Source organism: Leptinotarsa decemlineata, unplaced genomic scaffold (assembly GCF_025532065.1).
Source record: "Leptinotarsa decemlineata unplaced genomic scaffold, Ldec_3_MD MMD2_tig00000882_RagTag_RagTag, whole genome shotgun sequence".
NCBI lineage: Eukaryota > Metazoa > Arthropoda > Insecta > Coleoptera > Chrysomelidae > Leptinotarsa > Leptinotarsa decemlineata.
Window position 1 is genome coordinate 18,669,320 of NW_027412556.1, and position 24,539 is coordinate 18,693,858.

General features: G+C 34.8%; 1 protein-coding gene across 3 annotated transcripts in view; it reads right to left on the minus strand.

The window, feature by feature from the left end:
* The window catches only part of LOC111506188 (sodium-coupled monocarboxylate transporter 1), a 260,551-nt gene that overhangs the window by 23,889 nt on the left and 212,123 nt on the right, over positions 1–24,539 (minus strand). For all 3 annotated transcript variants that reach the window (XM_074175184.1, XM_074175185.1, XM_023161192.2), the window contains 3 exons: positions 22,047–22,187; positions 15,349–15,567; positions 11,695–11,968 (listed from right to left, as the gene is read on the minus strand). In XM_074175184.1, coding sequence (XP_074031285.1) covers positions 11,695–11,968; positions 15,349–15,567; positions 22,047–22,187 — 634 coding nt within the window. The remainder of the gene's footprint in view (positions 1–11,694; positions 11,969–15,348; positions 15,568–22,046; positions 22,188–24,539) is intronic.

Sequence of the window (24,539 nt, forward strand, 5' to 3'; positions counted from 1 at the left end):
ACTCGCGAATTATGGCACTCGGCTAACTGCTGTTATATTCGATGGGAGAGTACATTCGAAAGAATAAACGATCAATGTTGAATATATATTATTGGTGTTTTCAGAAAGTCATGTAGTATATTATGCAGGTGGAATTTTTATCTCAATTGTAGGAAAGTAGAATGTGATGAAAAAGGACGTGCATATTTAAAAATATAATAAATACCCTGAGCGAGGCAATATGTCACCAGCTCTTCTATTATTAAATTGTAGGAATTTCCCTCGTGGAGAAATTGTATTTTAGACATATGAATATCGCCTTCTCAATATCTCTCTCTCCCTCTCAATCTCGTAATAATTTCCGAGAAAGGCCTCACGTTTGACATTTCACGAATAATTCATCGTCATTAGTTCCTTACGAATTGTATCGACCTACCGTTCCGAAGTTCCACCGAAGCATATAATGATGGAAACCTAATAGATTTGAATTTACCCAATGGCAATATTGTGATGCATACACGGTTGCCAATGAATTATTAAATTCTAGCCTAGTGGAATGTATCGCTATCCGTCTGAAGGCGAAATGTTAATTTGATTGATAAACGCTGAATTGGATTGATTGCTTCACGGATCGCAGGAATCATTTATGTGATTAGAAAGCTGGTGGTAGGGGCCGGTGAGAGAAGCCAAAATGAAAAGAAAACAATTCTGTTTTCATTAAAAGTAGTACGGAATTGGATGGAAGTCACTGAAATAAACTAAAGATAAGATAGAGTTATTTGCACTACTGGATCTAGGGTAAATTTCAGCGGATGGAATGCAGTACTTCTATTGAAAGTCAAACATCTTCACTCTCAACGACATTTCATTGCGATACCATTGGAAAAAATATCATTGTTACCCAGTCTGTGCAATTTCCATTGAAGGTTTGAGATGAAGGAGTGAAGTTTCTGGGAAACTTTCATATTTATTCCTACTTTATTAGTTCACTTTTGAAAAATTGAAAGCAACGTGTTGTGATAAAGGGTAGTCAGTCTGATAATATGAGTGTATGTCATTATCTACACATCTGACTTCTCCCAGGTCTATAAGTTATTCAACATTCAACATATGCAGACGACACTAATTTGTACTACTCCGATAAGGTAAATCAGCTTATTGGTCACGAAACATCGCTCAATAATGATATAAAAAATTTTTGGGAAAGAAAGTTTTTGGCTTTCTACTACTCCATCTGATACAAAAAAAGGGATGAGAGAATCTTCCAAAGAAAGGAAGGAAGTAATCGATTTGAAAATAAGTAACTCTATACATGGATGTGTAGATCTTGCAAAGAAGTAACTTTCAGACACAAACTGAAAGAAAGTCCTCCTGAAACAGCTACTTTCATATAAACATTGAATTACACGAAAGAAAAAAGAAAGAAATTCTTTCGAAACAAATACTTCTATATGAACACTGAATTATACAGAAGATACTTTTCTCTACTCAGTTTGTATTTCAAACATTTGTTGTGGAATAAGAATCAGAGATCATTCACATGAGTTCTACTTTGAATGAATGGTAATAAATTGTACTCACATGGAATACTGTCACCCTCACTGGTATACACCGATGTTTTGCCTTAAGACACTTGCCCTAAGGCTCCTCAGTACCAAATTGGATAACATTATAGAAAATACACACACTTCATTCATGAATTACGATTTTGAATGTCACGGAATAAGCTTGATCTGCTAATGTCATCGATGACATGGTAATGACATTCATTCACCTATTTGATTTAATCCCAGCCAAGAGCCAAGAGGAATCTTATTTGAATTGAAGGGGTTATATTTTTAGGAGTGATTAATTTTTGGGAAAGAAAGTTTTTGGCTTTCTACTACTCCATCTGATACAAAAAAAGGGATGAGAGAATCTTCCAAAGAAAGGAAGGAAGTAATCAATTTGAAAATAAGTAACTCTATACATGGATGTGTAGATCATGCAAAGAAGTAACTTTCAGACGCAAACTGAAAGAAAGCCAAAAGCTTTACAATTTATTACCATTCATTCAAAGTAGAACTCATGTGAATGATATCTGATTCTCATTCCACAACAAATGTTTGAAATACAAACTGAGTAGAGAAAAGTAACTTCTGTATAATTCAGTGTTCATATAGAAGTATTTGTTTCGAAAGAATTTCTTTTTTTTTTCTTTCGTGTAATTCAATGTTTATATGAAAGTAGCTGTTTCAGAAGGACTTTCTTTCAGTTTGTGTCTGAAAGTTACTTCTTTGCATGATCTACACATCCATGTATAGAGTTACTTATCTTCAAACTGATTACTGCCTTCATTTCTTTGGAAGATTCTCTCATCCCTTTTTTTGTATCAGATGGGGTAGTAGAAAGCCAAAAACTTTCTTTCCCAAAAATTAATCACTCCTAAAAATATAACCCCTTCAATTCGATATAAAAAATCTTGTTCAGATTTCGCAGCAACACTGTCTAAACCTTAATCCTAGTAAATCATCTTCAATCATTTTTGGAAAAGCCAAAGATTGTGGAAGGGCCATAGATAATATCGATTTGTATATTGATGGATATTCTGTGGAATTGACTGACAAAATAAAATGTTTAGGACCTCAAGTCAAAACTCTCATTCAAAGGTCGTACGGTACTCTGAAACATCTGTATTCAAACAGACACTATCTCAGTAGGTCTCTCAAAATTACCCTCTCAGACGTACTGATTCTATCAATGTTTAATTATTGCGATGTCGTCTATGGCCCTTGTATCGATTCCATAACTTCTGCAAGAATTCGGAAAGTACAGAACGCCTGCATTAGACTAATATTCAGCTTGAATTACAGATATCATGTGACCCCTTCCATGAATCAACTTGATTGGTTAAAAATGCAAAACAGAAGAGAATTGCAATTCGCTTGTTTCATTCCATTCCAAGGATCCACTTATTTGGTAAATAAACTCCTTCCCAGACATCAGATACACTCAAGAAACCTCAGATTTAACAATAATTTTGACATTCCGAATCATAACAGCACTTTCTATGAACGATCCTTCACGTATCATGCTGTACCAATGTATAATTTATTCAGTGAATCTTGAAAAAATTCATCACTAACGCTTTTCAAAAGTAAACTTGAAACTGAATTGCTCAGCCAACAGTGATCCAATCATAAACATTTGAATTTAATCTTACTATTGCCCTGAAGTGCCCATTTATTTTTTTAATGTTTCTTTTTTATCAAACGTGGTTGGGTGGAAGAATAGCGCTTTGCTAAACTCCGCCACGTAAAATAAAGACCATATATTATTATTAATATTATTATATGAAAGTTTTATACAAGGTGTTCCCCAACTACGGTACAAAACTTCAGAGGATGATTCGTTAGGTCATTAAAAAAACATCCCATGAACATTTGTCCATAGTTGCATTTCTACGATACAGGGCGTTGAAGTTGAAAAAAAATTGTATTTTCAAAATATCGTAAATAACATTACATCGATTTAGTTGAAATTTGCCTGGGTTTCAGTGGCATTGAATTCAACCTAGTTGATTTCACCCCAGTTCGAAATCAATCCTAGAGCCTCCTTAAGATATGCAACCTCCTGCTGCCGATGGAGATGTGCATCTGCAGCCGATGTCCTGGAATCTAAATGTAATGACGAGACAAGTGTGCTGTCATTAGGAAAGCAATGTATTGGATTCTTGCTTTTTTACAATAAGTCGTTGATATCCAAAAAAAAATGTTGGAGACAATATGGATTCCTGGAGAACATCAGTATTGATAGGAAATGTATTTGAGAGATATTCATCGACGGCCATTGCAGGGAACGTTTTTTCAGAAAACTGGAGAGCCATACACAAAAATGATCTGACAAGCATAGCATCGAAGTTTGGCCAGCAAATCCCCATGCCACACACATGATTTTTGATATCACTGATAGAAAAGCAACTGGTCTATATTTGTTTCAAATATTTTCCTTGCCTTTTTTGGGAACAGGCTGAACGCGAGCAATCTTCCAACAAAAGTACGATGACGGGCACTTTATCAAGCCAGACGCCTTGTTGATATTAAGCTGTTTCAAAATTCGCCTGACTAGATATTGTCGAAAAGTAATTTCTGGAATTGTGGATTTTAGTTTGGGAATAGTGAGTGGTACCTTTCCCAGAAATTCGATTGTGTAATGGGACGCAAATTCTAACTGACAAAAACGACAATCTGCATGGAAGGAGTAGAGAGTCGGGCCAAATTGGACACTTCCGAAAGAAAATAATCTAATCAACAAGTTCAAAAACATGAAAAATAGAAATGAAGCTCCTAAAAATATGAGCGATAGCTCATTCGATTCGGAATCACCTCTAGAAAAATGTTTTTGAAGGATTTTGGTGCAGGTAAAAATTGTAATTGTTATTAACAAAATAAGATATAAAAATGGTATTAAGTTTTTCGTTATAAACTCAAAAAATATTAATATTTGTGCAATTTTAAATAGAGCTCAGTAAAGAGGAGGAAATCTCCGATAAAAAAGTCCCGACTCCCGAAACTGTATCTCCATCATTTATAATTTTAATTTGACGTTGGAAATAGGGTTTCGCGCGGCTGTTACGGCATTCGCGCAGCTGTTACGGCATTCGCGCGCTACCGCTAACGAGAGTTTATCAAAAGAAATAATTTTTTTGAAAATTTGAAAAAAATCAAGTATTTTTTTTACACTTGAATGAATCAAGTCCCGTAGAAAAAAAGTTTTATCATCATTTTTCAAAACGTTATTCAATTGTTAACTAACAAATTTTTTCCCAATCTCCGTTGGCATGAATAATGGGATGAAAGGTATAAATGATTGGCCTATAAATTTTAAACTTCGTGGAGCCCTTTCGATATATATACTTCATACGATCCTGTGATAAAAGTTCATGAAAGTTTATTAATTTGTTAATTATGACTTTTTATAACTATTGCAAAATTGTTGACAAAAATTGTTTTCAATTGATATTCAACTATGTCTGTTTTCACATTAAACAATGGCAGTTATCAACATAGGAAATGCATTTCCAAATTGTTTCAAACAAAAAGAGAACTTCAATAGTTTTGAAATTTTTTTTTCGCTATTTTGTTGTCAAGAGATAATTATGATTTAATTTTTTTTTTCTTTATTTTAATTTTCAATTGTTTAAAATTGATTTTCACATATTGCGATTGTTTGAATAATAATAAGTTGAGAAATGATTTTGCTTTTAAAAATCATAATTTATACTTTTGAATAGTTTGTGAAATTTTTTTTTTATTTATTATTTAATTGTTTATTAGTTTAACAATTTGTTATAGACAAATATTGATCTTCATATTTTTCTCTGAAGCAGAAAAAAAATATAAAAATAGCTATATATAAAAAAGTGACATAAGTTTTTTTATTTATTAAAATAAAATTCTTATCATGCACTTTTTTATATATAGCTGCTTTTATAATCTAAATATAAATATAATTTGAACAATTAAAAATTGAAATTAAGGAAAAACATTTTTCAAGCAAAGTTATCTCTAGACAACAAAATAGCAGAAAAAAATTTTTCAAAAATATTGAATTTCTCTATTTGTTTGAAACAATTTGATGAACAAATTACGTAAAAAAATCATATCCTATGGTAATAACTGCCATTGTTTAATGTTTAACAGAGAGCTAAATATCAATTGAAAAAAAATTATCAACAATTTTAAAATATTTCATTTTGCAATAGTTATAAAAAATCATAATCAACAAATTAATAAATTTTTATGAACTTTTATTGCAGGATCGTATGAAGTATATATATATATCAAAAGGCTTCACGAAGTTTGAAATTTATAGGCCAATTATTCATACCTTTTATCCCATTATTTATGCCAACGAAGGTTGGGAAATAAATTGTTAGTTAACAATTGAATAACTTTCTGAAAGATGGTGATAAAACTTTTTTTTCTACGGCACTCGATTTATTCAAGTGTTAAGAATATCTAGATTTTTTTCAAATTTTCAAAATGACATTTCATATTTTAAAAAAATTATTTTTTTTTGATAAACTTTCTTTAGCGGCAGCGCGCGCATGCCGTAATAGCCGCGCGGACTCTATTTACAACGTCAAATTAAAATTATAAATAATGGAGATAGAGTTTCGGGAGTTAGGACTTTTTTATCTGAAATTTCCTCATCTTTAACGAGCTTTTTTCAAAATTGCCTAAATATTGATATTTTGTGAGTTATTAACGAAAAGCCAAATACCAATTTTTTTCAATCTTATTTTGTTAATAACAATTGCAATTTTTCACCTGCATCAAAATCCTTCAAAAACATTTTTCTAGAGGTGATTCTGAATCGAATGAGCTATCGCTCATATTTTTAGGAACTTTATCTCTATTTTTCATGTTTTTTTTGAACTTGTTGATTAGACTAAAACTCCTGTTTTCTAACTAGATAGATGAAGGCTGATGACTGTGTTTGAGGATCAAATTTTTCGACCAACTTAATGGTAAAAAGAGCGTACCTATCGATATTTATTACCGTTTCCTGAAAATGTGCATTCTCCAAAAGTTGCTGTAACTTTTTGTTCTGTCAAAAATTTCGATGGTCTAAAAAATAAATAGAGCTTAAAATTATCTTTTCAAAAATGTAGCACACTTGATGTTTTGCTGAAGTCATCTTTGAAATACAGAGCTTTCAGTTTTTTTTTCATGTTGACTTTGAAACACATACTTTAATAAAGTAGGCTTTGGACGCTGCGGCGATGAAACAGAATGCAAATTTTTACTGATAGCTATCAAGTTTTGATTTAAGCAGTAAAAATGCTCTTCAATTAGTGATTTTTGTTGAATTCCCGAATACATTCGCAATGAAGTATAGAAAATATGAAAAATGGGGTTTGAAATTTGAAAATATCAACAGGCCTACCGAGAACTAACAAATTCATGACATACAGGATAAAAATACTTCATCTACTCAGACCAGGAAATTTTGAACGCCGCATGGCTTTTTGCTAGTGGTTCCTGGAAAGTTGTAACCAAGTGCCTGATTTTTCGTTGAATTGTATTTGGACAGACGAAGCTTATGTGAGCAGTGTCGGTATTTTCAACCGCTACAATTTTTCAACTTGGGCACAACAAAATCCTCATTCTATCATGGATTACGGAAGTCAAGGAAGATTTTGATTTAGTATGTGGGCAGCTGCCGATTGTTTTTAGGAGTAGAATTATCGGCTCGTTTATTTATAATGGTCTTCTCACATCTCAGCTGTATTTAGAAATTTTAAGGCTAAATTTTGAACTACTTTTTGATTAATTACCACTAATAGAGCTCAGAAAAATTAATTCTCAACAAGACTGAAGAAATGTTTTATCAAAAAAATTATTTTTCATCAATAACTATTGATATCTCATTCAAAAAAAATTGATTTTTACCATTATCGATAGATATTGATATTCGGTTTTCACTATTGCATTTTTCATAACATCTGACCCTCAGACACAGCCATCAGTTTTCATCTATCTAGTTTAAAAACAGGAGTTTTCCCTTTGAGACTCGTATATCAGAAATATGCAACGAAATACACATTTCATATTGTCTTCCACCTATAAAGCGGAATTCTTGTGAATTGAGCTTCCCGAGACAGTTTTTTAAAATGAATCTTTATACAGGGTGTATCTTAAATTATGTCAATAATTACAGGTGTTGATAACTTGTCATATTTGATGAAAAAGAGTTCACATATATGTATGTCCTAACTTTTTCCGTTTCCGAGTAATGATGTGTCAAAGTTTCACCAAAAATATTGTTCTTCCATCGACTAGGTGTGTTTGTTAGCAAAAACAATTTTTATTGAAGTGATAGGTAACCACTTATAGGAGAGTAAACAGCTTCGTTACCTTACGCGTAACGGAGCCAGGTAATCTGGCTTACCTTTCTCTCATGCATACATCAGCGAAAGGCAGGCTCCTCCTTTCTCGTCAGAGAGACTATCAGTGTTTAGTATGCGTTGGATATGTATTGTTGACAGCTTTATAAAAATCTAACCAGCTAACACGTGATAACATGTGATCCATGGCTCTAAAATGATAATACTAATTTTGCTTGTGTACATTATTATTCAATCCTATTATTACTCAATTCTACAAAAGTACCAATTGGCTTACAGTAGCTATAATACATGGACATACAAAAAATAATTATCGAAAGATTTCATTATTAAATAACCTTTCCATACATTATCATATTGATATACATATACTTTAGATAATAACCCGAGCTTTTCTCAATTTGAACGATTTCAATATCAAATGGTTCATCTCAGATTAGTTTAAGTTAACACTTTTGACGCGCGTTCCGAGACGCAGACGTTATTCTATAAACATTTTTCAATCGAAGTAAAAATTGAATATGTATTAAAATAAAGGATACACGTTATTTTATTTTGATTTGAATACCTGCCAAAGTCTTGACACTAATTTAGGTATTTCAATTAAAATCAAACCCAGCGAAAACAGTGACGTAAAACAATGTTCACCAAAAATATCAATGAAGTAACCCTTCTCGACACCACTAGAACTGAAATTCCTAATCTCAATTCCATGATAGAAAGCTACTTGTTATACTGTGACACTCCGTTACTCGGAAACGAAGTAAGTTAGGATACACGTTCATATGATTTTTTTTTAATTGTGACAAGTTTTCACCATCTGAAAGCAATGACATCATTTGAGATTCACCGTGTATAAAAAATAGTTGAATATCTTTTAAAACCCGATTGAGGTTATCACAAATGTTATCGAGCGAGCATGATCAATTGTAAAGTCATAATAGGAACAGAATCAGAAATATCCATTCATAACGAATTCCTAACGTTATTAGACTACGGAATATTGCAAATCGATCCACTGTAGTTGAAGAATGAGTCACATGAGACGAGTACCGTATTCAGTTAAAAAAAAAATCTATTCAAAATCTGTTTTTCCGTTAACCAGCTGTCGCACTCCTACGAACGACAACCCTCAGAAGTCGAAACTTGTGCGAGCTAAGGATTAACGAGGTCTTACCTTTTAACGTGTGATTCCTAAAACGTGTGATTCCTAACAGTATACTGTTTTAACAGTAGATTTTTAATATGGCTCTGCAGCGACTACGTGAGAATTGGAAACTACTAAATTCACTTCCTACAATGATTATTGAATATTCGAATAGCATTAATCACCATGTATGTATGGTGATTAATGCACCATGTATGTATGCAGATATAATATATGGATTTTGCTGCTAGCTTCTACATTTCCATTGAAATGATATGCTTTGTCAGGAATGTGTATGAGAAATTTATAATTGAAATATATGAAAAAGTAAGTTTATGTCGAGATACCGATCGAGACGGTCGATTAGTACGTGCTCATAGAACTTGGGAGCTTTTTTAACATTGTCCGCAAATTGACTTCTTCAAGTTATTGTGTTTTTTGTCACCAACAGCATGGTCCAGTGCCGTGCACCTCTACATAGGTTTCGATCAAATGGGTACATTCAATCAATCAAATCCAATTTTTCCTAGGATGGGTACACTTAAACTTAGTGTCCTTATAGGGGGAAACGGCAGTAACGTTAGTTACGAATGAAAGTGGTGAAAATAACTATTAAATTTAATTTTCAATTTTGCCACTGAATCTGCATGCACTTCTCTAATACAGAACTGGTAAACACGTTCATGAATGAACACGGTACAATCACTATAGGCAGCGAAATCTTAAGAGCGAGGAGAATAATTACCCCGTCTGAGAGATTGAGTTTATCCAACATCAACCCTATAATTTTTCACTCTCTTCTAGAACAGACTCTCCATCAAATAGGCCTGAAAATATTTTCACCAATAACATTTCAGCGAGTCAACATGACAAATCCCGATTTTGCACACATAATAAGTTTCAGAAGGCAAGTCTATATGGATCCACCAGAAGATGTCAACATTCCAAAATCGATTTTAGTGGTTCACGATAATACGTCGTACAAAGTATATCTGTCACTCAATAACCTTACATGTTTCAAGAGCCGTCAACCCGGCCATATATCTTCCCAGCGTATTGCTGAATTTCAAAAACGATTACCTGAGCTCGACACTTCACCTGCTACAGAAATAACCAAAACTTCAAACGAACCATCGCTCCGATCCTGGTCATAATGAATCTTCTCCTCCAGAAATATCATCGGAATAATACGAACAAACTCCACAACCTAGCGAATCACCTGTTTCTACAAACTCCAGCAGCTCGAACAAAATAGCTATTACCGAAATACTGAGACCAACTGATGAAACGATATTCGACCCATTTGAGAAGCCATCATCGAGTATCTCCAAAGAGATACCAGCTGATAGCAAGGAAACAAAATCCGATGAAGAATTTATAAAACCATCTAGAGACTTCATCGAGATTGTCATTGATTACAATTAACTCAAAGATTTCTTTGAGGATGTCTAAGGATCCAATGACCCTCTGAGCGTAGCTAATCAGTAAACTTACGATGTGCGAGGCTTATTGGGTATGATAGGAAGCATCTATCCGTATTTAAATGAAAGATCATTTGAAACTAGATGTACGAAGCTCAAAAAGAAAGATAATGAAACAATAACTGGCCGAAGAAACATCCTTTATCGATAAAGAGAGCGACGCTTTTTCACAATAACTCCGAAAAATATTTTCTTCAGCCCCGGTTTTGCGACACGACAAAAGTTCAGCATCCGTTCAGAATTGAAGGCAGTTCTTCGAGAGCAATGCACCTTTGGAAGTGTCATAGAGTTCTTAGCATAAATAGACATTTACATAGGATATATTATTTTTCAATGTCAATTGTTTTCAGCCTCGAAGTTGTAAATAGTATATATTTCATGAGATGTTGATGTTTTGCTGCTAACAACCCAAGGGGTTGATGCAACTCTATTTTTCAAATGAAAAAAAGAAATTATTTGAATTTAGAAAATCACACCAAAAGTTTGTTGGTGAAAAATACTATAAAAATATCGTTCAGTTGATTCGACTAAAACTTTGGTTAGGTATATTCAAGATATGGAAACAAACTTCGAAACCTCACTGTATTATCTGCAAACAGAATTTTTTTGAGGCGAATAAAATTATTTATATCACTCATTAAGATAATGAGTACGAAATTTATATAAAAATTGGGTTTTTCGTGAAACAGATTACGTATATCAATTAGTATAAAAAATAACAATACACCACGGATTTACGTGATGAGTATGGCACTATCGTTGTTTTTGATAGAAATAATAATGATGGAACTGATGGTTCTGAGAGAAATATTGATGAAATCCATGAAATTGAATACGTACGCATGCATATTTGAGTTTTCGAAAAACTCGTTAACTGATTATGAACAACTATGCAAAAATGTCATTTGTATGCTTTGACGTTTGATTTATTTCAATTTCTATTTGTTTATCAGAAGACTAATCTTTAAAACTATTGAAAATGAAAAAAGAACAGATAGGAATTTCAACTGGTATAACTTCAGTTCCTCTGAATTACATTGAGTAATGTAATCATTTTAACGGCAAGAGACTAGAGGTTGAACACTATCAGGATTTCGATTCGTATGAAAATGTTGCTTCAATGCACTCTCTACTCCATCAGTTCATGAATAAATTACTCTACAAGTATCGTTTTTCCTCCCCAAGTTTTTCCTTACCTTCCAATTTGCACAGGGTATTAACATCGCCATCACGAACACCCCGAGCAAGGGCCCTGAAGTGGCGGAAGTGACTAACATAGAAGACTCGATAACACCGTCCAACAAGCCCACTCCAAAACTTATTCCCATGATGACCAGGCCGTAGACGACTCCGATGAATTTGATGGTAAATAGCTCGTGGGCGTCTTTCATGCCTTTGAGAAGAGGAATAGGTTTGATAAAGTCCTCGAAAGTGACTGTAGCCAACGAATTCAGATTGGACACGTTCAAGCTGAAAGAAACATAGAAGAATTTGTTCATTACTCAGTTTTTGTTACTGTTTGAAAAGCATGTTTTTCGTCGAATAATTATTGTTCTTTGGAGTTTTCAACTTTACACAAACTGAAACATTAATGACTGTCGCCCAACAAAGAAACTGCTCAATTGTAATGAAGTGCAAACTGGAAAATTCATTTGGAAAAGTTACTGATCAATATAAGCCTATGAAAAGTCTAGTCAATCACTAATTTGTCTTTGAACTTTTGTCTTTTGAACTATTGATTATGATACTGATGGGCAATTAAACTTTTCAAAGGTTTCTATCACGCAGTAACTTTTCACTTTGATCTTCATATCACTTGACCATCTTTCATATTGATTTAAATTTATTTATTTTCCAGACTGGATGGTTGAAACACCAAATGATATCAGAGACCACCTCTTAAATATAATCATATTCAACAACGTAAATCCAAAACAATTTCATGACTTTCATAACATTTTCATAGTACTATCAAAATGATATACTTTTGATCGTCGTAAATCGGAGAGTTGTAGAAAAATATTTCTAGGATAGTAATATATTTACCTACCTTACAAAAACATATTTTCTATACTAAAATTCTATAATAGTAGCCACTAAATTCTCAGATGTATTATTGCATTGAAACGAATATATTGTTGTCAGGTTGTTATTCCATATATTTTATCATTCTATGTGATTTATGACATGATAATTCTATATGTTTTTATCAGATGATAAAATATATTATAGAATCACAATATGACAACAATGTTTTGTTTCAACCCAATAGTATTTTTGAGAATTTAGTGCCCACTATTATGGAATTTTAGTATAGCGATTGAAAACTGGTCAAAATTCAAAATCTCCAAAGCGGGGTGAATCAACATTTCAAAAAAAATATTCGATTTTCCCTTCGAAGAGGACTTCGGGTAGTATGCGTCAAATCCGGCAGTTTGGATGTTTTGCAGACTTCTTGTGGTGTTGGCCTAATGAATAATCCAATTATTGTTTTCGTTTCAATTGTTGACTGGCTGGCTGCCCATAACGTGAGTGCCGTTTGAAAATCTACAAAATGTCTGATCCCAGTCCCAGCCTAGGTTTGTGTTTTATATGTAAGGAGACTTTAAGTGAAGGTCAAGTGCGCCTAATGAAAGGAAGAGGTGTCAAAACCCTTCTTCCGTCGAGTATTTCCCTCAAGAACATAGAAAATCAGCGTTTTTTGATGGGCGTGAATGAGGTATATGTGCACAATGCTTGTCAGATAAAATATAACAATCCGGAGTTGATCAAAGCAGCTGTTAGCAGTAAAGAATCGAATATTACGCCATCAAGGGCCACGAAATCAATCTTTGAGTAGTTCAATTTCAGAGAACACTGTTGTCTATGTGGAGACAAAATAACTGAAGAGTTCCTTGTGGCAGAAAGGAAGAAGAAGCTAGAAAAACGGAACAATGTCATTACTGTGGAAAAGTTATCTCTCAGTGCAACAATCTTGAAAGCAGCTGAGAAACGTGGTGATGAATGGGTTCTTAAAATTTGAGATCACAGCCCTCGATCCCAGATATCATCGGTATTGCCAAACATAGCTCTACTAGGCACCACCAACAGGAAAGTGCAGGGGAAATCTTCAGCACACACATTTCATAAGGCCATTGGAAAAATGTATTCATTTCTGGAAGTAAACGCTGAGGAATGTCAGTTCTCTCTAGATGAACTCATGGACCAGATAGAAGGAGAACAACCTCAACTACAAACAGTCAAAAGTCGCCTGTTTGCAAACTATGGGGAGGCTCGTTGAGGGACCTTCCAAACACACGACTGCTTGTTTTAAAAACACAGGTCACAAAATTCTCACCAGTACATGGTATGACAGTAGAAGCTCAGATCCTCAAGCAGAAAGACTACGCGTAGTGAAAGCAGCAGCTAAAGTTATACGAGAGGATATACGGTCGCAAGTGATTTATTTTTAATATTACTCGATTTATTACAAATAAAATTAATAACATTTGTTGTACTTATCTTTTTAACTTCACTATTCGTATCTTAACAACTAATAGACGAAATCAAAAATGAAATTGTTTTATTTCAAAACTTACTTTTATTTTTGAAACATATGTTCCATTACATGAATGAGAATTTATCAATTCTTCTACATTTCTCCCCATCCTCTTTGAGTTGTTTATTTCAATGTCTTTCTAGTTCTATCTTCACATTCAAACAACATCGTTCACACTTCTCATTTTTTTTAACACCCCATCATAAAAAGCTTCGATGGTATAACCAGGGTCAAAATTAAATTAATCAGAAAGGAAGAATTGCAAAAAATTGCGAAATTCGAAAAAAATGATAAACTTTGAAAGGCTTGATCTCGGAAACTATTGGGTCTACAGAGAGAGTTCTAGTATTATATGTTAACAAATTTAGTCTACTTTGAAACTCACACAGCAAGTTTTTTCAAAAACTAGTCCTTCAGGATTTTAATCGCCAAAATTTTGAAAAACTTGATTTCTTCGATTTTTGACAAAGTTGCGTTCGGCGCTAGAGTTCACATCATAAACAAGTCTGCAAAAAATCAGAACTACCAGATTTGAAGCATGCTGTGATGTATGAAGTTACTGAACTATATGTTGTACTCCATGTTAAAATCATAGCTGTTCGCTGAAAGGTAGCAAGCATAAGTGGATTTTTTTCAGTTCAAAACTTCTCTTATGTTCGGATATCCTCGTTTCGAAATTTCTTGAAGTCCTTCCTACATAAACTTTTGGGCACGATCTACATGTCAGTTTATAGATCCTTGAATTATCTTCATTCATTATTGACTTGTTGTTTCTCAAATTTCCACCCAAGAAGTTACCAGTCTTAGATGCTTTGTTAATGTTCTCATTTGTTGAATGTTTTTCCAGTTTATCTTATGATTTTTCTGTATGTGAGTATTTTGTAGATGTAAGTTATTTATAATTAGGGGTGTATTTGGTTGATGCCCTTTTTGGAAAGTTTTCTGTCGAAGATGTGATATGCATGACACAGATGATCATGAGAACAATAAGTGTATGTTTACTGGAGATATTACATGAAATTGATTTTTGGAATTTTAGACATATAATTTTTGGATGTCAGTTGCCCAATTTCTTAGGCAAACCTTCTGAAAAAGTATCAGTTAACACTTATACAGTTGCCAATTTCCCACATCAATTTCTTTTTCCACATTCTGGGAAGCGAAAAAAAAAACAGACAGTTCACATATTTTTCAACTGTTTAATCAACACCACCCGGAAAATATTCTCCGATGATGAATTACCTCACTTCACTTGCTATTCCCGAAGTATCAAAACCATAACAAAAAGGATAATTGCTTATATATCACTCACCTTAGTGCTCCGTTGAAGAGACTGGCCATAAATAACCCCAGTAGTCCTGGTAAATAGCTGAAGCGGTCTTCAACAAAAAAGGGAAGGATCTCATCATATTTTTCGATGTAGCCGGAGGAAAGAGGGTCGCAATCTGCATAAACGGCGTAGACTACCATGCCGACTACCCAGGATAAGCTGAATAATACGGTTATCACGGGAATATTGCACATCATTGTTCTGAAAAAAAAATCCCATCGGGCAATGCATTTATTATTTTCGCAGGAAACGAGATATAAGTTAAATGAGTGTAAAAGAACTCTGCGCCTGAGTAATTATACTCACAAATTGCTTCTCATCTGTGGAAGATTATGAGATATTACTAGATGAAAAATAAGAAAAAGCCATATAATTTTTAAAGTAGGATTTTGAAAAAATCCAAATTACATTGGGTTTTCTCAGCTGAGAAGATAATTGATTTTAAATAGTAACATTGAAATATATTCAATTCAATGAAACGCAGACTTAAGAGTCTCTGAAACAAAAAAAAAACAAAAACCAAAACTGCAACTTAGTCATCCTATTTCAGGTGGTTAGGTATTGAAAAGATCTAGACTTGAATGGCTAAAATAATTTTAGAATCAACCACTGAAGAAATGGTTTTCCCATCTGAATATCTGTAGATAGTGATCACCCAAAATATTCAAAATAATGTTATCAAACTGAAAGAGCTACTGAACTCTCCAGAATAGAGTAATTATTATCTCACGTTCCTTCCTATCTTCAATTCGAAAGATACATAGCGTTTCACAAGTTTGGAAGGGCTAAGACAGATGTATATAGTATCAAGTGATGGAAGATTACAAAATGGCAATGAATATCATGAGAGATCAAAAAGATCATAATTTTAGGATCATTATAAGTTTGCACTGCTAGTTTGAAGGTGATTGACAATGTTTCATGATGAATATCACTAGTTCGGACTACCATTGTCTAATATATAAAATGATTTGAAATCCCTGAAACAACTGAAGCAGAAGAATTAAAAATGAATAGCTGTAAATAACCATTATATTAAGCAAACAAAAACCAGAAATGAAATAATATTATCATATTATTCAACTGTTATTTCATTTCAGGTTTTTTTGCTCAATATAATTGTTATTTACAGCTATTTGTTTTTTATTCTTCTTTTTTAGTTGTTTCAGGGATTTCAAATCATTTTATATATTAGACAATGGAAGTCCGAACTATTAAAATTTGCACTGCTAACTAGATACTCTGAAGCTATGAAGTCCTTCAATTTTATGCTGGATGATCCTAATATAATCCACCTACGAGAGAGTTAGCTTGTGACGTAAAGAAAATTGAGTGCGGTGTTTAGTGAGAATTGGAAAGGCTGAAGTAGCCTTTTCATTAGCCAGGATTGGACAATTCAGATTGTAAAACTCACCGAACTACAAAAGATCGCACCGAACAGAAATTTCGGAACAAGTGGAGGAGCACATATTGAATATGACACCGAAGTACACTTTTAACACAAACTTCATGGCCAAAATCATAAGCCGTGAAGAGAGGAAGACCATTAGTCATCCCGAAAACATATTTGGAAAAAATACCTGGTATACAGAAGGATCGAAGACCAAACATTGAACCGGAGCTGGAATATACCGAGGGGATAGAAAGTTAAACTACAGCTATCCGCAAAGACTATACACATCCGTTTTGCAGGCGAAAGTGTATGCTATCTTGCGATGTGCAAAGCTTATTAAATTGAGACCTAAAATAAATTAGCGGATCAATATTTTTACAGAGAGCAAGAGCGCACTAGGGGCTATGACAAACCCGAAGGTGACGTGAAAACTGGTCTGGGAATGCCTTGAAGAACTGAATGAACTTGCAAACAGGAACAAATCAACTTTGTACTGAGTGCCAGGGCATTCAAGAATCACAGGTAATGATTAAGCTGATGAATGCGCTAGACGCGGATCATCAACTTCATATTTGGGTCCTGAATCAGTTCTGGGGGTACCAAAATCATTGATACTTAACCAGATTAGGACATGGACCTATAAGGAGCACACAGAGTACTGGAGAAAAGTACCTGGCAACAAACACAGTAGAACCTTCATTAGGGAATATAGTAGGGACCGGCTCAGAAAGATTACAGGGTTACTAACCGGTCATTGTCCGCTTAGACAATTGGAATTGGTGCGGTGGTAGTGCGCCCGACTCACGATCGGAAGACCGTAGGTTCGATTCCTGCCTCGACCAGATATTTTTCTCGAGATAATTTATCTGGTTGAAGCTGGGATGATTCTGCAACCGTATTAGGAATCACACGTTAAAAGGTAAGACCTCGTTAGTTCTTAGCTCGCACAAGTTTCTCAACTTCTGAGAGTTGTCGTTCGTATGGGGGCGACAGCTGATTAACGGAAAAAAATATTTTTTTTAGAGGACACCTGAATGTAATGGGGCTGTATAACGGAGACCTCAGCTGCAGATTATGCAACGAAGGGATAGAAACAGCTCTACATATCTTATGCGAATGTGAGGCACTGAATCACAGTAGGCAGCCATATATTATGTGGATGTACGAAATTACGTCCAGAAGAATGTGACGAACATCCAACACGGAACCTGTACAAACTAGTACAGGGAACTAGACTTATGGATTGGGTGTAATGAGAAGATGAGAGAATAAACGCAATAGCCCAAGAGGCTGCAGTGTTTTCTGAAAACTTAGACTAAATGGATAAGTCAGACAGCTCACAAGGTACCAAAAAAAATCATCTTCAATAGAATAGGTCCGATCCTGTCGGACGACAACGCCCGTCCCCACGTTCCACAAATCACCGTCGGAGTTTTGCCTCACCCAGCATACTCCTCAGACATCTCGCCAATCGACTACCATCTCTTCAAGCACTTCGATCACTTTCTCACCGGTAGAACCTCCGCCAATAACAACCAGGCAAAAAAAAGAGCCTTCGTTGACTTCATTGAATCACGAGCAGACAATTTTTATGCTGACAAAATCAATCGACTCGTGTTACGCTGACTGCCCTGATTCAAATAGCGCTCATTTCAATTGAAATGAATGAGTATTTTACAGTTTGAAGTAGATTCATAAAATGGGACGAAACTTTTGAAACAACCTTATACTTTCCGTGAACGTTCTCTAAAAATATTCGTTCAACGTTTCCCGCTACCCCAAAATCTCCTATGTCGGTTGTCTGCTAGAACGCGTCGATGATAGTATCAGGTCAAGAAGTTTGATTATCGAATTGTTATCAACCCTTGGGAATGAAACTTTTCGTGTCGGAAAAAAGTTTTACGAAAACTCATTTGGGTTTTGAAATAACTCCACTGAGAAAGCGGAAAGTTCTATAACAAAATTTCATTTCGATAGACGCGTAAAATCATTTGACATTGAATAATAAAGCTAGGGAACATCGCATTGGAAAATCGCAAATATACAGTGCATTTCTTTAATGTCCCCCCCTTTTATTTTTTGAAGGGGTCAACTCAAAAAATGCAAATTTGGTATCATTAAATTAATGCATGAATACTTTATTTTGAAGTGAAATTGACAGATGAAACTTTCAAAATGACGACTGGCCGCCATCTGGGAACAAAAACTAAATTTAAAGGAAGGTCTTGTGACATACCATATTGAAGCTCCTGACGAATGCTTCACAACTCCACAATATAATTTCAATATCTTCAACATGGCGAAATTTTCAATAATTTCCTGAATACATTAACTTTTAACTACATACTATGAGGTAATGAGCTTGAGGTCAGTTCAGAAGAAGCTTGAAATGGCTGCCATGAACTTCTTGACATATGAACAGCCTATCCGGCATTTCACGCCGAACATTTTCGAACACAGTAACTTCAATATCTCTACAAATATGTATTATTCTCTGCCGTATATCCAATATTGAGGCAGGTTCAGTTTCGTAATTCGTTCACCTTTTGCTTCGAATAGCCGCATGACACAAAGTCCAAAAGCGTCAAATCTGGCGAGCGGACTGGCCATTCTGTAGGACCTCGACGACCAATCCAACGACGGGGAAAAGAAATATTCAAATATTTTCTTACTTGTTTGGAGTAATGTGGTGGTGCTTCATCTTGTTGGAATACAATATCCATATCGAATTCAATAGGATTCGCTACAACGATTTGAGTGATGAGAGGGTCAATAGTAGTTTCCAGCATATTCAAATACAGTTTCCCTGTTGAGTTTTGAGCAATAAATAGAGGTCCTACAATATGCTTTCCTAAGATTCCTGCCCAAACGTTATTTTTTTTTGAATATTGGGTATTTGTTTCCCGAAAAACATGAGGGTTGGTGTCACTCCAATAACGGAAATTTTGTCTGTGAACATTATTGTTGAAAAAATGTAAATTCTTCACTAAAACAAATATTGAGGAGATATGTAAGATGCCTTACGATGGTTTTCGTCATGATTTCGCAGAATTATATTCTTCGATCAGGATCATTTTTAGTTGATTGGTGTATCATTTCAATTTTGTATGGATGATACGTATTCGTTTCCAAAAGTCTCCACACAGTAGAAGGAGACACCTCATAAACATTCGCGACGGAATAAGTAGACTGTTCAGGATTTACTACCATCTCACCAATTATTTGCACTTGCTGTTCTTCCGGAATGAACGATTGACCTGGGAGCTTTTTGTTAAGTATACACCACCGGTGTGAATTTGGATACAAGTTCCCTCAAATATTTTCTACAGACAGGACGATTCGGAAAACATTCATTGAAAATCCTTTCGGTCTCGTGAAAGTTACGCGTCGCACCGGAAATAAAAATCGCTCAAATTTTTCCTTCCAATGAACCAGAATTGACGATTTTAGAAATTGTTGACGTGTTACCTTTCAACTAGTAAAACTGAAAAAATAAATAAGAATATTCTAATTGAACAATGATGTTCATTGTCGTTCTGACATTTTTTGTAGTTTTTATTGACGAAAAATAATTGAACAAACCTTATCGGATTGTTGTTATTGCCATATGGAAGATAATAAGGAATATTTCTAGAAATATCGATATTAATATGTTTGTCTTCAGGAAATTATTAAATGTTCCGCCATTTCATAGTTGGTGAATATATTGACTTCATATTCTAGGGTTGTGAAGTATTCGTCAGATGCTTCAAAGTAATGGGTCACAAGACCCTCCTTTTCATTTAATTATTTTTCCAGATGGCGCCCAGTCGCGATCTTGAAAGTTTTATGTGTCAATTTCACTTCAAAATGGAGTATTCATGCATCAATTTGATTATCCCAAATTTCAATTTTTTGAGTTGACCCGTTCAAAATTCAAAAAAGCGGGGACATTAAAGAAATTACTGAGTTATGTTATTTACAGTGAAATTGATATTTGGTGGAATTGGATGGATTTAGAAATGAAGGTAGTTATAACTTCTGCAATTTCAGTGAGTATTTTGAGTTCCCCTACTAATCATCAGATACCTTTCAGTTGAAATGGAATAAGCGGCAAATCAAAGAGGAAGCATGGAACATGAGAAATACTGAAACGGTCACTGCGACATCGGAATTGTATCAACGAAAACAAATCTAGAGATAAAACAATAAGAGAAAAACAAATCCATTATTTCCTGTGAAAAATCATCGAATATTAGGAAGATTATCTCACACTTGTGGCATACGCTTTACTATACCTAAAAATGATTCATTTTTCAAAATCTCTGTTGAAATCTATTGGAATCTCTTTTCCGTAAACCGTTAACGGGTTGGACGATAGGGAGTGAAAATCGATCGACCAGCCTTGCGGTTCGAACCACTGGTTCCCACAGCGGTCAATTGAATGAGTACAGCAAACCCGTCAACCCACCAGGCTACCGCCCTACCGTCCCATGTCGAATAATGGTATTAGTATCAGAACGTATATCTGTTGAAAACTATTTCCTTGATAACTGAACAAAATCGTTGTGACTGGAATTGAACTTTTCAGTTGGCTGAATACTTTTTATGAAATGTTCTTTTGACAAAAGCAGATGTGTCTCTTTTAGTATTGTATTGTTCTGTGGGGATTGAGTGAATCTCCTTTCAAAGTTATTTGGCAAATGTTGATGAGTAGTTGTTCCACCCCAAACTTGGTACATCGGCAAATTTTTTTTTGTTAAAGAAATTTCATCAGCACTGTTTCATACATTACATTGTGTAACGTTTCTGTGTACGAATATTCAAAGCAAGCAATTTTTCTTTCGAATTATATCTCCAAAAAACTGTTGTGTTATTGTTGTTTATTTCAAAAAGAAATGAGATTCAATTTTCTTTTGTGGAACATGAGCAAAAAAGCAATGCCTGTTGAATAATGCAGATATATGATTGCAATGAAGTGGAAATGATAGAAAACAGTTCATAACAAAACACGCGACTCAGACTAATTTCTGTCTGTTTGGTAGATTTCGAATTTCTAGTTTGTTTCCGGAACGAGAAATTTTTTTTCTGTTTTTGAAAACGAAACTAGTCGCAAGGAAGTCCATTTGGTGAAAATTCATCTCTACTCGTATATGTACCGAAAATATTGAAATTTCTATCCGGTGGTTCATGATATTCTTCATTTGTTTCGAAGAAAGAAATGATTAATAATAACAAAAACGTTGTGACGTGAGTAAAAACTGAATTGAACTCATTGAAGTCTAAAATGAACTGGCCTTATACGTACTTTGTTACTTTCTTCTGTGAATCCATACTGCAATACCGTTGTACAAAATTTTGTTGGCATCCAAAAATCGAGAGTGACATGAACAGCTGGCCAATGATAGCTGTAGTTGTTGTTACTCTGGCGGTAGGATCAAAACTGAAACTGAAATAAAAAAAAAATGTTACACAATTACACCCAAGAAAAATTATCGCATTGAACTAATTTTCGAAGTATAAATCTCCCGTCTAGAAAAAAAAAACTCTGAACATTGAAGACTTGCGAACGTTGGGGCACTATTGAGCTTTGATAAGATGTTGACTTAATTCAGGATAGTTTAGTCATCATGCACGGCATCGTCATTTTACTGAAATGTTAACTGTTACATGCTTCTTTTTTGCTTGTCCCTTCCCAGTTATCATTGAATACCCAAAAGCAAACTCACCAGCTGGAGAAAGACATTCAAGCTCATAGGAAACATTAAGATAGACAATCAACCTGACAATGAACTCTCATGCAACTCCGAGATTGACAGGGTGGTCAAAATTTCTGCTGGTAGATCATCAAACTCTACGCCTCATACTGTGATGCCCAATTGGTGAAACATCAGTATAGGAGAACGATTGACGATCCACTGCTTCTGCACCCATGCCAGTCTCCCAAAGTGGGTCTTCCTGGAGATACTGAGCAGTATATTGTCAATTATATGTAACAGTATATTGGCAAGTGAGACTCACTGTTATCTTTTCGATAAACAAAATTCCTTCACATTAGTGAATTTATCCCAAAAATCAACAATTTCTGGATCAAGAATGATTTCATCACTTCAAAGATTTATGAGATGGAATCTGAACAAATATCCAATTTACTGGATGATAACCCAACAGCTTCAGTAATGGTAGTAACATGCTCGCTATTTATGGTTCGATATTACATCCAAAGTTCGCCATCCCACGCACAAACAGTGCGTTGAATGGCAAAGGATATGGGCGTCAATTTCCATGTGAATTCTGATGTTTTACAACATATTGCAAAGATCAACAAACTAGAAGAGTGGGTGCCTCACGATTTGAACGATCGATAGAAATTGTCACGTTCTGAGGGCTGCTTTTCTTTGCTTTCGCGCAATTAAACCGATCCTTCATTGAATAGGATCGTCACGTATAATGAAAAATGGATTTTCTACAACAGGAGATGTTCAGAACAGTAATTGGACACAGATGAGCTACCCAGGCACTTCTCGAAGGTGAAAACTGATCAAAAAAGACCATGGTTACTGTACGGTTGTCAGTGACTTCAACCGGGCCAAAACATCACAGCAGTGTCCTATTGAGAGGAAATCGACGAAATTTACCAATGATTGCGTCATCACCATCCAGCACTGTTCAACAAAAAAAGTATAATCCTGCTTCACCAAAACAAAACTCCGTCCGATAATCAAACGAACTGAGCGACAAACATCTGCCTCACCCACCATACTCTCTAGACCACTCGCCAACCGATTACCATCTTCTCAATGGTAGAACCTTTGCCAATTGGAACCGGACAAAATGGCCTTCGTCGATTTCATCGAATCCCGAATACACAATTTTTGTGCTGATTAATTGATTCGTATTATGTTGGCAAAAGTGCACTGATTCAAATGGAGCTCATTTCGATTGAATTGACCAAGAATTCACTGAAATGATATAGTTTGAAGTTACCTCATAAAAACGGACAAACTTCATCAGGGCCGATCGATTTGTTGATATTGAGCTGTTTCAAAATTCGCCTGACTAGACTCTGTCGAAAAGTAATTTCCGGCATTGTGAATTCTATTGTGGGAATAGTAGGTGGTGCCTTTCCCAGAAAATCTATAGTAGAGAGGGACGGAAATTGTTCAGCTAGTAGATTTGCTTTTTCTATGGCTGTTGGTGCAGCTGAAACATCGGCTTGCGTTAGTGGTGGAATTGTGGATTTTGTAAAGTTCTGATTAACAGTTTTAGCTGCCGACCAGAAGGATCTAGACCTGTTGGGATTGGCAAGCAGTTTATCCCTTATTCTCTGACTGTGAAGTTCTTTGCTTTCATTTATACAGAGTTTGCATTTATTGCAAGCATTATCAAACCTAGTTCGGATTTCGGTACTGGAACACTGTTCCAAACCAGAAAACTGTACACACCTCAGCAACTTTTGATGCTTCATGAAGCTCAGATCTGACCTTCTTTGGAGTATGGAGCTCTGTCCCCAAACATATTCTGAAATTGCTAGATTCCTTCCAGAAAAGAGCCATCCGCCTGATTGGAGTCGCGAACATCAAGTGTAACCTTGATAGCATGGAACATCGAAGAGAGGTTGGAAATTTGTCTCTCTTTTATAGATACTTCCACACAAAGTGCAAGTGACTTGCACATTTGATTCCACCGAGAGCGGTACATCCTTTTGAGTTTCCTGTGTCCAAATTGATGAGTACATATTGATGAATAACTTTATTTATAATTAATATATTCATATCATCAAAATATGAATGTATTTATG